The sequence below is a fragment of the Neltuma alba genome, unplaced genomic scaffold (assembly GCF_004799145.2).
Source record: "Neltuma alba isolate B1F8T4 unplaced genomic scaffold, ASM479914v2 tig00010243_pilon, whole genome shotgun sequence".
NCBI classification, from domain to species: Eukaryota; Viridiplantae; Streptophyta; class Magnoliopsida; order Fabales; family Fabaceae; genus Neltuma; species Neltuma alba.
In genome coordinates this window covers 52,936-67,423 of record NW_021635172.1, presented here as the reverse complement: position 1 = coordinate 67,423, position 14,488 = coordinate 52,936, and the positions used below count along the sequence as shown (strand labels likewise).

The following is a 14,488-nucleotide window of genomic DNA, read 5'->3' as shown; positions in this document are numbered from 1 at the left end:
GAAAAACCAAATAACACGGCAAGTTAGAAAATAATAGAGAACATCCCATCCATATATATCAATTAATGAGATAATGGGCCATTACTCTAACATGAAACAGCTTGGGTTATAACTTTTTTACTATTTTCGAGTTCTTAATATAAAATTTAGTTAACTTATTTGAAGAGATTAAAAAATAAAAATAAATAAATTACCTTAAAGTATTTATCTTTATCTTTTTTCTAAACTATTTTTTCACTCTTATAAATTGACATATATATATATAATCTAATAATACATATAAACATTTTAGAGAGATTGCGTAATATATGCTATAATTAAGTAATTGAATAACTTTCTTAATCTCTCTAAATTAATCAATTGGATGTTATATTATGGACCAGAGGGAGTATATTATATAACTTGTGCGTGCATGATCAATTGGGAGATAATTATATCATTAGAAAATGTTCTTTTTTGGGTTTTCCAGAACAAATTTTAATATATATATATATAAAATAAAATATCTGAAATCCGACAGCAATAATTTTAATTTAAATATTCCTTGTAGCCCCACAATCTATGCCACAACTTTCTAGGGAAAAAAATTGTTGGGAGCACATATTATTTATCCAATCATAAAAGAATTCATTCAAGTCATTTTTATCCTTTTGAGTAATTTAGAACTTTAAAGTTTTTTTTTATAGCAAAATTTGAAAAACAATGATGGTTGGATGTAGCCTTATGAATTTTAGGATTGTATCTATATGTTTGTCGTAGTTGACGGACAACAACATTAAGTCCATAATGAAGGACATAAAAAAATTGAATTATGATTTAAGAATCATCTCGACTATAATTTGCGATTTTAACACGCACAAACATAATAACTCAATTACGAAAATTTTCCGACTTTATACGTATAAGTATCTTCTTATTAGAAACAATCCTATTCAAAACACAATAGATACTAAATGTGAATATCTCTCAATGTGAATTCAATTATGAAAGACTTATAACTACAAAACATAATTTTCCACAGCACATACATTAGCAATTTATTTTCTCCAAAGAAAAATATTCTCTTTCATGAACTGTTATTGTATGGAAAAATTATTAAATTGATAATAGCTAGGGACAAAAATAATAGCAAGGAAGTTGGAATCCCATTCCACACGTTGCTACTAATCATGTGGTGGTTGTCTATTAGTCTATAATAATCAACTTATATGCAAACACCTATAGAATGACCACATTAATTAAGTTTCTTTTTCATCATTATCCTGTCAATTTTATTTTCTTTTATCTTGACTAGTCTCTAATCAACTCCATACAAACAAATATGGATAGAATGGCCCACAATAATTTTCTATCTTCAACATTAATTCCATCACTTTTGACGAAATAATTCTTTTGGTGATTTAATTAAATGTTGGTTAGATTTAGCAAAAAGGGCTAGTTTCTTATGATATGGCAAATTAAGATTCTAATTTCTGTTAAGAGATGTATTCATATTTAATACCAGACAATACCTTGAACATAATTGCTTCCGATAGGAAAATGTTTGTGCCTAGAAAAAAATGTTATGCTGAAATTGTTTATATTCTGACATTTGTAAAAATAAAAGGATTGACTACATAATTTGATCATCCTTTGTAACAAGAAAAAATTAAACACCTTGTGTGTGTGTGTGAAGGATTTATTTGTTACTCTTACGTATAGAAGGTTTACAAGAAAAAAATAACTATGTGGACTCGATGGATGAAATTAATTTTCCTTTTCAATACATGCAAAATTATATAAATAAAATTTCTTATATTTTTATCTTTATTTCTCTTATTCATTACTAAATTTCTGCATTACAAGACGTATTCTATAGGTAGAACCCAACTTGAACAACGCGGCAGGTTAGAAAATAACAAAGGACCCATTCATATCGCTCAATTAAATGATGGGCCATTTTTCTAACCACCAATATTCATGGAAAAAATATTGTAACTGCTAATACATAATAACGATCATGTGGCTTCAAAAACAATTATTTAGAGTTTTTCGTATTTTCTTAATTTATGCATTATGTTTTTTTTTTTAATAAGCAGAAACTTTCTGCAAGAAAATAGTCATGGCACTATATATAAATAACTAGCAACTTTCTGCAATAAAATTCATGTTCTTTAAGCCTCTGAGTAATTTTTATTTTAAAACTTTTTTTTTGCAAATTAAAAAAAATTACATACCGTAGTTGACCAGCACAAGGGTAGACTTACCGGTCCCAAAAAAATGGGGACAACTGTGGAACCTTCTTGTTTTGTTTTCTTTGAACCTTAGAACACGCACGTTTACCTCAATACCTTTATTGTCATTGATGATTTTAATATCTTCATATAATAACAAGACTACAAGAGAATAAAAGAATTATTTCAGCAAGTTATTTAAATGTGTATTAAATTCTTTTTATTTTAGCACTCTTTAAAATAAAAGGGTTTAATAAAGGATTTTGAAAATCTTTTATAGCAGATAAAAAAGTTATCCTTAAAATAAACTCCTTACATGATGAAAAATGAAGTTAAAAAGAAAAGTTTTTTGATGTATTAAAACAAAAATCGAAGGCGACATTATAAATACTAGCTACTCTCTTCTCCGAGAGTAGCATGTCCATCGAAGCACAAAAAAACTGTTAGCAAAAACTTCTTTGGTTGACGTAGTCATGGATGGTTCTTGCAATATCGTCGTGGTTGTTTTTCTTTGGTTACTTACCTTATCAAATGTTGATTTATGCATTTGCAGAACATCTTATGAGGTTCAGTGCCTTCCAAGTGAGCGAGATGCCTTACTTAAGATGAAGGGTCATCTCTTAGATCCTTCAAATAGGCTCACCTCTGGGTCTATCCATGCAAATTGTTGCAGCTGGGTTTCAGTTGTTTGCCACAACATCACACGCCATGTTCTTGAGCTCCACCTCACGACTCCACCTCCTTTACAGTTCAACGACTATGATTTGTATGAGACATTAATGTTTGGGGGTGAGGCAAGTTCTTCCTTTCTTGACTTGAAGCATTTGAATTATTTGGATTTGAGCAGTAATAATTTTGGAGGCATGCAAATACCTGGTTTTCTTGGCTCAATGACAAGCTTGACATATCTTAACCTATCTAATGCTCGATTTGGTGGAAGCATTCCTCTTCAGTTTTGGAATCTTTCCAATCTGATCTATCTTGACCTTGGAGGCAATTATTTGGAAGGAAGCATTCCTCATCAAATTGGAAATCTCTCCAATCTAATCTGTCTCTGTCTCAGTAGCAATTTTTTGGAAGGAAGCATTCCTCATCAAATTGGAAAACTCTCCAATTTACAATATCTTGGTCTCGGAGGTAATGAATTTAATGGAAGCATTCCTCGTCAAATTGGAAAACTCTCCAATTTACAATATCTTGGTCTCGAAGATACTGAATTTAATGGAAGCATTCATTGTCAAATTGGAAATCTCTCCAATTTGCAATATCTAGATCTTGGATATAATCAGTTTGGTGGAAGCATCGCCCATCAAATTGGGAACCTCTCAAATCTAATCAATCTTCATCTCGGATATGATGAAAACCTTCAATGGGTTTCAGCTCTTTCTTCTCTTCAGCATCTTGAGCTGAGTTATTTAACCCTATCCAACACCTTTGACTGGTTGCAGGATCTAGATTCACTTCCTTCCCTGAGAGTGTTGCACTTGTTAGGATGTAATTTGAACCATCATTTTGAACCATCAACCTTACACTTTTCATCTTTAGCCATCCTTCATCTTTTTGGTTCTGAATTGGGCACTTCATTGATTCCAAATTGGGTATTTCAACTGAAAAGATTAGTTCATCTTCAACTAAACAGTAATGGTTTTCAAGGTCCCATCCCAGTTAGTATTCAAAATTTAACTCTCCTTCAACATCTTGATTTATTTGACAATCAGTTCAACTCTTCTCTTCCTGATTGGTTGTACAGTTTTAGTCATTTAAAGTCCCTCATTCTCTTTCAAAACCACTTGGTTGGCAAAATTTCTATGAATATTAGAAACTTGACTTCTCTTATTACTCATGATTTACATGGAAATCTTTTAGAAGAATCGATTCCAACTTCTCTGGGAAATCTTTGCAACTTGAAAAAACTGGATATTTCAAACATGAAGTGCAACCAACAAATTTCTCAAATATTAAAAATTCTTTCAGAAAGATGTGTTTCTCATGCACTAGAGATTTTTTATATGAGTGATTCTCAATTATCTAGCCATCTCACTGACCAAATTGGTCTTCTTAAGAATCTTGTTCAACTTGATCTTTCTGATAACTCCATTCAAGGTGCACTTCCTGACTCATTAGGAAACATTAAATCTTTGATATGTCTTGATCTTTGGAACAACACTTTTGAAAGTGCAATTCCTATATCATTTGGAAATCTAACATCTTTGATGTATCTTGATCTCTGTGAAAATCAACTTGAAGGTAATCCTTTCGAAATCCTTAGATCACTCTGTAAATTGAATTTCCTTTATTTGGGGTATAATCTTTTTCAAGGGGTTGTCAAAGAAGTCCACCTTGTTAATTTTACCCATCTGCAAGAATTAGATGTACCAAAAAACCAACTTGCTTTAAAAGTGGACCCTAATTGGAATCCTCCTTTCCAACTTTTACAAAAGTTAAAATTGGCTTCTTGGAATTTTGGTCCTCACTTTCCATCATGGATTCAATCACTAAAGCATCTTCGGTATTTGAACATCTCCGACAACAAGATTCGTGATTCAATTCCAACTTGGTTTTGGGGCACAACTGGAAATCTCGGCTATTTGAATCTCTCCCACAATCATATTAAAGGAGAGCTTTCGAATACACTAATAAACTGTTCTTTTGAAGGTATTGTTGATCTAAGCTCAAATAAGTTATATGGCCAATTACTGTATGTATCACGAAATGTGGAATTCTTAGACCTCTCAAGCAATTGGTTTTCAGGATCCATTACTCACTTTTTGTGTCATAAATAAGAGGAGATGGTGTTAGCTTTTCTTAATTTGGCATCAAATAATTTATCAGGTAAAGTACCTAATTGCTGGACGAGATGGCCATATATTATGGGGGTGAACTTAGGAAACAACCATTTCACTAGAATTTTACAGACATCCATGCCATCCTTACCACTATTGGAAATATTCAACCTTCGCAACAATACTTTTTCTGGAAACTTACCAAGTTTTTTGAAGAACAGAAGCTGCATGATTTCCTTGGATCTGGGAGAGAATCAATTTTCAGGAATGATTCCATCTTGGGTTGGACAAAGTTTGTCAAATTTGAAGATTCTTGTTTTGAGATCAAACAAATTTTTTGGTCTAATCCCTCATCAAATTTGCGACATGAGTATCTTACAAATCTTGGACCTTGTGCAGAATGAGTTGACAGGATATATTCCAAAATGTGTTAACCATTTGAGTGCCATGTTGGTAATAAATAATAGTTTAAAGTCTTACATTTCTTTTATAGAATTATCGGCTGGTCCTCAATTGGTAGCTGAACCATTATTGTTGAAAAAAAGGGTTTATGATTACAGCTCCAACCTTGGTCTCATCACTAGCATCGACTTCTCAAATAATGAATTATTTGGAGAGATACCAACATAACTTACAGGACTTAGGGGACTTCATTTTTTGAACCTTTCAAATAATCATTTTGTTGGCCAAATTCCTCAAAATATTTGCAATATGGAATCACTAGAGACTATGGATTTCCCAAGAAACCATCTTACAGGTGAAATCCCATCAAGCATGTCGAAATTGAGCTTTTTGAGCATGCTAAACTTGTCTTACAATAATTTGACAGGAAAAATTCCAACAAGGACCCAAATACAAAGCTTTGAAGCATCAAGTTTTGTTGGCAATTACGATTTATATGGTCCTCCACTCAACAATAGTTGTTTGTCAAACAACTCTAGCAAGAAAGAAGTCCATCATGCGAAAGGAATCAAGTGGTTCTTTGTGAGCATGGCATTTGGATTTATTGTGGGGTTCTGGGTAGTGGTGGGTCCTTTGCTCTACAATAGTTCTTGGAGGTATGCTTATTTCCAATTCATTGATCGCATGTGGTATAAACTGCAATACCGTTGCCACTGGTGAAAGCAAACTAAGGCCAAATTTGCATCTGGAAGGTTGGTGTTTTTAAAAGACAAGTGATTTATCTCTCTCGTAATCATCTTATGTTTTTCTATAATGATGAAGTTGTTGATAAATAAACTCATTTACAAGGATTGTGCAGTTCAACTTTGAATGTCATATCATTGTGATGAAAGAGTTGTGGTCTCAATAGATGCATTACAGATAAAATTAAGCAATACATAATTATCAATCTATTTCATAAATTATCTTCAAAAAAGTACCATTAAAGACATAACGTCTACACTTTAAAGACCAAATTATAATATCATGCAGAAAACTCTATTCAAGCTTTGCTTGTTTTGATTTCATACAAAGCTTAATCACCTATTAGCATTTGTTAAAAACTAGATTCAGTGCACTATCTTTGAGGAATCAATACTCCATTTGACAAAACCTGTAACCATCAATAATCAAGTTCAATCCAAATAATAAAAACAAAGAGAAAATAAAAAAGAACTTTGTTTTCCCAAGAAATAGAATAGGAGATTTTGTGATACCAAAGTCCTTTAGAATAGAATAGCCTAACATCAAGGGCACTGTCAATAAAATGCGATTTACAACACTTTTGCTTAAACAACTTTGTTATGAAGGAACATGAATACATAAGCTTAAACAACTCGTGGCAAATCAATTGATCGAATGCATAACAGTCAACAAAATAATCAAGTCAAAGGTCAAATGTGAGTTCCCAACACAAACTAATCCAACTGACCGAATAACAAGAAAGACGGGAAGGGTGGAGAATCATTAGTATATGTCTAGAATACCTTGAAAGCATGTGCAATTAAGAATGGAACATTATTTGATGTCATGTATATATCCTTTATGCTCTGTTTTCAATGATCACTCGCTATCATTTACGACTGAGTGTTTAGCAAGTAAGATTGTTCTACTAATTTCACAATATGATTAGCTTGCTTAAGGTTCCATAATTCTTACTAAAGGTTGAGACAAATATCCTACATTTTACACACATATCCTATATAAATATATGTATGTCGGATGTAAATATCTTGACATGTATGTGCACACAAGTTCAAAGCAAAACATACATGTCCTGCCCTTGCTCATTAGCTAGGGCAGTCTTTGCAATACACAAAAAAGCAGCATCTATATTGTAGTCCTCTTTAGCAGATGTCTTGAAATAAGGAATATTTCCTTTTAACGCACACCAATCCAATGCTTTTTTCTTAGACACCTGAATTCAAGATAACCACATGAGGCTCCTTAGGTGGTAGTTTGGAAAAAAGATCCCCAGTCCAATCACTCCTCTTACAAAATTTTTCTTTTAAACTATATTTATATTAAAAAAAAGGCTATGAGAAAACTTCAAAACATATCACCGTCTGCTTAGCGCTCAACTGTCTCCCACATCAATATCAACCTCATTTTCAAGCAATAGAAACAGAAATTTCCATGAAACTTTTATCTCAATAGGAGCTCATCTTCAGTCAGAAAACATAAGTCAAAAGATGAAAAGGGCTATCAAATTTTGACATAATAATGATGATGAGTATAAAGATGTAAAATAATCAAATATTGCATAAGAAAAGAAATTTTGATCAAGTCCTGTACTCCAGCTATGCATCATCACCAAACAAAATATCAACACCATCACAATGGGTGGACTCAAATCTCTTCAAATAAAAAGAAACAAGCAACCAATGCAGTGCACTCTCATAACTTCAAGTGTACAAAGGATATATTTCCCATAATCAAAATGTTGCTATCTTCTACTTCAGTTAAAACGCTATTAAAGCAATATATATAAGATATTGACAAAAATGCCAAGTGTAGATAAAAGGGCTAAATGAAGAAAATAGGGGGAAAAATTAAAATTAAAGGTAATAAAGCAAAAACAGCGTCAAAATTGCCAATTTTTCGAACCCACATAATCAAGAAAATATGATATTATGAATCAAGTTCCTCCAACAACAAAAAAAAAGTTTAATAACAAGATGGATGACATAGTCTAAGGGTTTGTTTGGCTGGAGGGGAGGGAAAATGAGCCCTCCCCTCATTTGGTTAAAAATTTTGGAGGGGAGGGGAGCTAAAATGTGCCCTCCCCCCCTCCCCCCATTTTGGCTCCCCTCCAAATTGGGAGGTTTTTGGAGGGGAGCCAAATTTTTGGACCATTATGCCCTTATAGTTTTTTTAATATTCCACTTCTACCCATAAAATATATTATTATAATATTTATTTCAAATAAAAAATATATTATCCTAAGTAAAAAAATAAAAAATAAATACATTATTATAATTAAAAATATATTATAAAAAAATTATTTAAATAAAAAATTATAATATTATAAAATTAATTGTTTTTTATAAATATATTATTTATTAATATATTTTAAAGCTGGAAAAAAAGATAGCCTAAAGAGAATAAAATTTCATTTTTCTTAGAGCATATAAAATTTGTTAATTTGATTATTTTAAATATATTATTATATTAATTAGAATAAAAAATTACTGTACCAATTTTTTAATACACATATTAACATGATAAGACTAAATTTTTATTAAATTATATGATTTAAATTAAGATGTAAATTAATTTATATAATATATCAATAAAAAACATAAACTAATATGTAAGGGTAACATGGTAAATTGATTATTACTATTCCTCCCCTCCCCTCCTTTTTAATCAAACCAAACAAGGTGAGGATGAAACCTCCCCTCCCCTCCTCTACCCCTCCCTCCCCCCCCCCCCTCCCCTACCCTCCCCTGTCCTACCCTCCCCTCAAACCAAACAGGCCCTAAAACTAGAGGCTTCATGGTGAGTGAGGCTCCATGTGAGACATATTGGAAATGAATGATTGATCCATTCGACCCCTAGGGAGGTGTCAATTGCTGGAATTGATGTGCCACAAAGAGAGTTCTTCTTGTTTCTTCTCTAGATTCAGATTCTCACTTCTGATTAGCTTAGATTTAAGTTTATTAGACACTGTGATTCTGAATTTGTATGATCTCTCAATTGAATGTGTCACTTGAGGAGGACGGTCTCCTTTGTGATTGCTTGCAGTTCTGGATGCTCCTCTTGATTAAGACATATTGCTTTCTAGTTTCAAGATTAATTTGATGCATTTGCATTTTAGACATGATATTGCGTTGTAGATGTGATTAAATTGTGGAAGGTTGCTAGAAAAGTAATCTCTGTCCAGATTTGCTTTCTTTTTCACAACTGAAAACCAAGTGGTAATTAAAAAATACTAGTGGCTAAAGTTAATTCTGAGATATTACGATGATTTCATGTTGCTATTATACTTGAATCAAGTGACATCTTCGATGTTTGCAATCTGACCGGCGGTTAAATAAATTCCATATCCTAGAGAAAAGCGAGGCAAGCATGAACACTATCTCTAGGAGTTGCTAATCACATATCTCCTATCACATTCCATTCCTCCACTTAATCACTACAATACAGAAAAACAATTAGTTCTAGACAATTAGAAATAAAGAATTTAAATCACCGTCTCTTCTCTTAATTTGTAATTAAACTTCATTAATTGGAAATTCTAAAAGCTAGAGATCAAAGAGAACTGACCTAGGGTTGACTCCACTACACTATAGGAGTTTAATTCTAGTATTTTGATAGCTAAACAACAAGTTTATCAGTGATCGATAAAAAATGACTCCATATATTGGAGACATGGTCCGTGGATTATGCTATAAGGAATCAATTGACTCAAGTCACAATCATTTTGAAGTTCCTTCCTAATTGTTCAGTTCTTTCGTGTTTACCTCTTCTTCTTCGTCTTTTTGTTTTTATTTTGGCTGTATTTCAACAGCTAACAAATAACAGGACTGGCCACTGTTAGCATGTGAACAGAAATGAGGAATCAATTTTTATCCAGTGTTGAATTTGCTGCAATGTTTTAGAATTATTTATTCTAGCTTTTCTGCACTGGGCAGCATATTATGAAGTGGAAGTGGATTCTCTTCAAGGGGGATAATGACTCATTAGCAGCGTGGTCATACGTGAAGCAAACACTATTGTTTAGGTATTCCAGTTTTATACTTCACAATGGAGAACCCATAAAAGATTTAAAAGTTCTCTACAAAAACTGCTGCTAAATCATCAGGAAGAGTAACATTTTAAACTGGATATCAGGCCCTAACATTTGAAAAATGAGTCACCCTATTTATAATTTATGAATAGAATAACTTGCTGTAATTTTATTACATATATAAATAGTGAATAGAGATAATAATTTATTTCAATTGTTTATAATTATAAATTAGATATTAGGGTATATGTATTATACAAGTCTAATAAATAAATCGCACTATTTAGACTTGTGAATAGCAAATGCTGAGGTATTTTTTCTAATATATATTGACGCATCCTTCCTACCCTTTAAAGCTTCTAATAATATCACTTAAACAAGGATTTCCTTTTTATTATGAAAAACCCATTATAAAATTTCCCATCTGTAAAATAAACATGTTTTCAACCTTTCCTAACAACTTAACCCATTGGGAAAACTGATTTTGACATGCTATCAGTGAGATAATTACATAGTCACAATCAAGACTTTAATTCCTTCTGCCCTCATTTTTGTAATTAGATTCGTTTCAACACAAGGTTTCCATGTGAAGGGTGTGAAGTATGTATTAGTAAAATCAATCTTGGGCCTCCTCCTAATAGTAGGAGCTTAAGCTTTTGGGAGACTGGGTTATTAACATATAGTCGAACTGGAAAAGGATCCTCAATCTCTCTGAAAATCCACAAGTGAAACTCCCGCGCAAACAATCTATGAGTAGAACATCCAACGAAAGCTCCAAGCCTTTAGATTATGATCCTATAGCATATCTACTAACTGTTATGTGATAATCTTGATCAAGATTTCATGCAATAATACAGTTTTTTTTTTTTTATCTACAAGCAAAAGCATGCTAAAGACTGACACTGAAAAGAATCAAGACACCCTTTCAAATGAAGGGAATTAAAGTCCAACAGATGAAAGTGTAAAACAGGAATCTAAAGGCAAAAGCATGATAAAGATTCCAGTGTGAAAAGCGTCTAAACAACCTTTCAAATGAAAAGGAAATAAAATCCAAGAAATGAAAGTGTAAAGCACGATAAACATACTTCAGCCAGGATCATCCCATTTAAGAAACATTTTATGCACTCTTCTTCCCTATAATTTCCCATCCTGAACGCCAAGCACAAGTCTACAATAGAAGTTACCTAGGAGAATTAAGCAGTTCAAATGTGAGGCTTCCTGTTTTTAAATTTCATTTCACATGAGAAAATATGCGGAATGAAGCATGCAAATGAACCAAAACAATGAAAATAACAGGATAAAGGGAAAGAAAAAGGACCTGTTCGAGAAATTCCTCACGCCATGTGTCAAGGGTATCGAAAGACCTCATAACATTAACATCATACACAAGGACACAACAATCTGCCCCTCTATAAAAACCAACTTCAAGGCTAGAACACAAACGAAGCATTGAGATATACATAAATTTTCAGAAGAGATGAGTGATTTATCTCTCCTGTAATCATATTATGCTTTTCAATAACGATGATGTAATTGATGAATATGTGAACTCATTTTCAAGGATTGTGTGGTTGAACTTTGAATGTGATACTACTGTATAATAATATATTTGTTGTGATGAAAGAGTTTTTCTTCTTGTTTTTTTTTTCCTTTAATAATTAACATGATTGTGTATTTATTTCGTAAACTATCTTCAAAAGACTACCATGAAATATCTAACGCCCACACTTTTAGAGATCAAGCTATAATATCACGCATAAAAATGCATTTTAATCTTCATTGTTTAATTTCATATAAATCTCAAATTAAAGCCTATTTATAAATGCATTTAAAAACAATTTCTTCACCACCGATTAGCATTTGTTTCATGATGAAGTCTACTAATGCATTTAGAACACCGCTAACGAAGGAAGTCAATTAACGAATATGAAAACTTAACCCCACACCATTGAGGATCATCAATGAAAGTATTACTAGATAGAGATTCAAATAATCACGTGTTTAATTACCTGTTTCCAGGATATATATATATATATATATATATATTGATGTGAAGTAAAACAATATGGAAGGCTTTGCTGCGTAATTATTCATCATTAAAATTCAATTCCAGAGTACAGAAAATATGAAACTATAAAAAACGAAGAATAATCTAACCCCCAAAATCCATAGCTTTAACATGAATTTTTAAAAAAAAGAAATAAATAAGAAACGAGATAAGAAGGTGGAAATTGAGCTCATGGGCCACTACTGAGAAACTCACTACCATAATGGGAAAAACTAAAGCCAAAGCAAAAGTTTTTCTAATGGGAAAAGGAAAAAAACAAATATTGTTGGTGTCTTCAAAACATATCATGAATGATAATAGATCATGTTTCTAAAGGCGTGATCATTATAAGCAATAGATGATACGGTAATGAACCACACTTTTAATTAGTTTCTTTCATTTTCAGCCCACTATATTTTTGCCCTCTTAGTTAATATTCGTTAACAGTGTATTTTTGGGAGAATCTCATAAAAAGGAGCTTGAAATTATTAAATTCTAAATAAGGAGCTTTTATAAAAATATATTGTTATTTGCAAGTCAAATGAAGTCAAGTGCTGTGAAAACTTATTAAAGTGTGGAAACCAAACTTGATTTGAAATTTAGTGATTTTAACTTTCTTTTTTTTGTGAAATTCTCCCTATATTTTTTGACCTTATTCGGTAACGATATGTAATCAATATGAAGAAAAGAGTAATAAACGATTTAATAAAATTTGCAAATTATTTATTTCATTTTCTTCTTCTAACTATAACTTATATGCCAAATAAACCCGGAATATATATTTCTTTTACTGGGATCCTTTTAGCACTCTCCCGTTCAAAGCGAACAACTAATTTAATATATAAATTAAAAATAGCTTTCATTAACTTTTTACAAATAAAACGAACTCATCTTCTTAATTGTATATTTCAAAATCTTGTACTACCATCACATTGTAAGTTTTTGTTGGGCAAAGTGACTAACAGTTTAAAAAAACAGCGATGAATTTACCATATAATGTTTTTCTCATTACACTATTTATAGACCCATCCTCCAAAATCATACATGAAGAAATTAGGGATAATGACCGAAAACTAATTCTTGAATTTAAAAATTCCCAAATAGTTACTTAAAAAAGCAAAATTTCAGATTAGATATAGGTGATTAAATTGGAATTTGTAAATTTGCTAAAATGACCATATTGACATCTATTTTCTTTATAAAAAAAGAACACCAACCACCCTTACTAGTTGGCTGGCCACCGAAGCTCCAGTAGGGTAGCTGCGGAAGTTCAGGTGGGCCGTCATCACCAGAGCTCCAGCAACTAATCGTCCGGCAACTATTTTTTTGGGAATTTTTATAATTTCAGCAACGCCGTTGTTAAGTTCTTTAACACTATTAACAATTTTGGTATAACAATTAATAACCAATATTTCAAAAAATTCAAAAAGTGGTATTTTTACAACTCCAATAACTTAGTTAATAAGTTCTATAATGCTATTAGTATGTTCAATATAGCAGTTAATAATAGATTTTCTAGAAAATTCAAAAAGTGATATTTTTAGGACTTTAGTAACCTGACTAACAAGTCATGTAATGATATTAACAACATTTATAATAAAACTATTAACAACTTTAATAACAAGTCATGTAATAATATTAACAACTCTCATAATACTATTAACAACTTTAATAACAAGTTATATAATGATATTAACAATTCTCATAACTATAGTGATTATCTAATAAATGAAAAAATTTTGACATACAACTTCTGCAACGAGCTAATATTAAAAACATTAATCTTCATAAGGAAATTTTGTTAATAGTGCTATGAGAGTTATTCACATCGTTACATGACTTGTTAACTAAGTTACTAAAATTAAAGAAATTCATCTTTTTGAATTTCTTGGAAACCTGTTGTTAACTGCTATATCAAAGTTGTTGATAGTGTTATAGAACTTGTTAACCGCATTACTAAAATTATAACAATGTGGCTTTTTGAATTTTCTAAAAAAAACCTATAGTTAACTGCTATACCGAACTTGTTAATAGCATTAAAAAATTTGTTTACATTATTATAGTTGTAAAAAATCTCCAACAAAATATTTGCCAAATGACCAACTGCTAAAGCTCCAATGATGGGGGCCCACCTAAACTCCGACGGTCGCCAATATCACGGGAGCTCCACCACCCAATCAACCAGTGAGGGTGTTTAGTATTTTTTTTAAAGAAAAATAAAGACCAATATGGTCATTTCACCAAATTTGTAAACCCCAATTTAGTCACTTAT

General features: G+C 31.6%; 1 protein-coding gene across 1 annotated transcript in view; it reads right to left on the bottom strand.

Moving 5' to 3' along the window:
* Positions 1–13,542, bottom strand: part of LOC114755243 (ras-related protein Rab7-like) — a gene marked incomplete at its 5' end in the record, with an annotated part of 61,003 nt that extends 47,461 nt beyond the window's left edge. Inside the window, 2 exons of the mRNA XM_028944106.1 lie at positions 11,488–11,591; positions 13,536–13,542. Of these exons, the coding sequence (XP_028799939.1) occupies positions 11,488–11,591; positions 13,536–13,542 (111 nt within the window). The remainder of the gene's footprint in view (positions 1–11,487; positions 11,592–13,535) is intronic.
* Between the last annotated feature and the right edge of the window lie 946 nt (positions 13,543–14,488).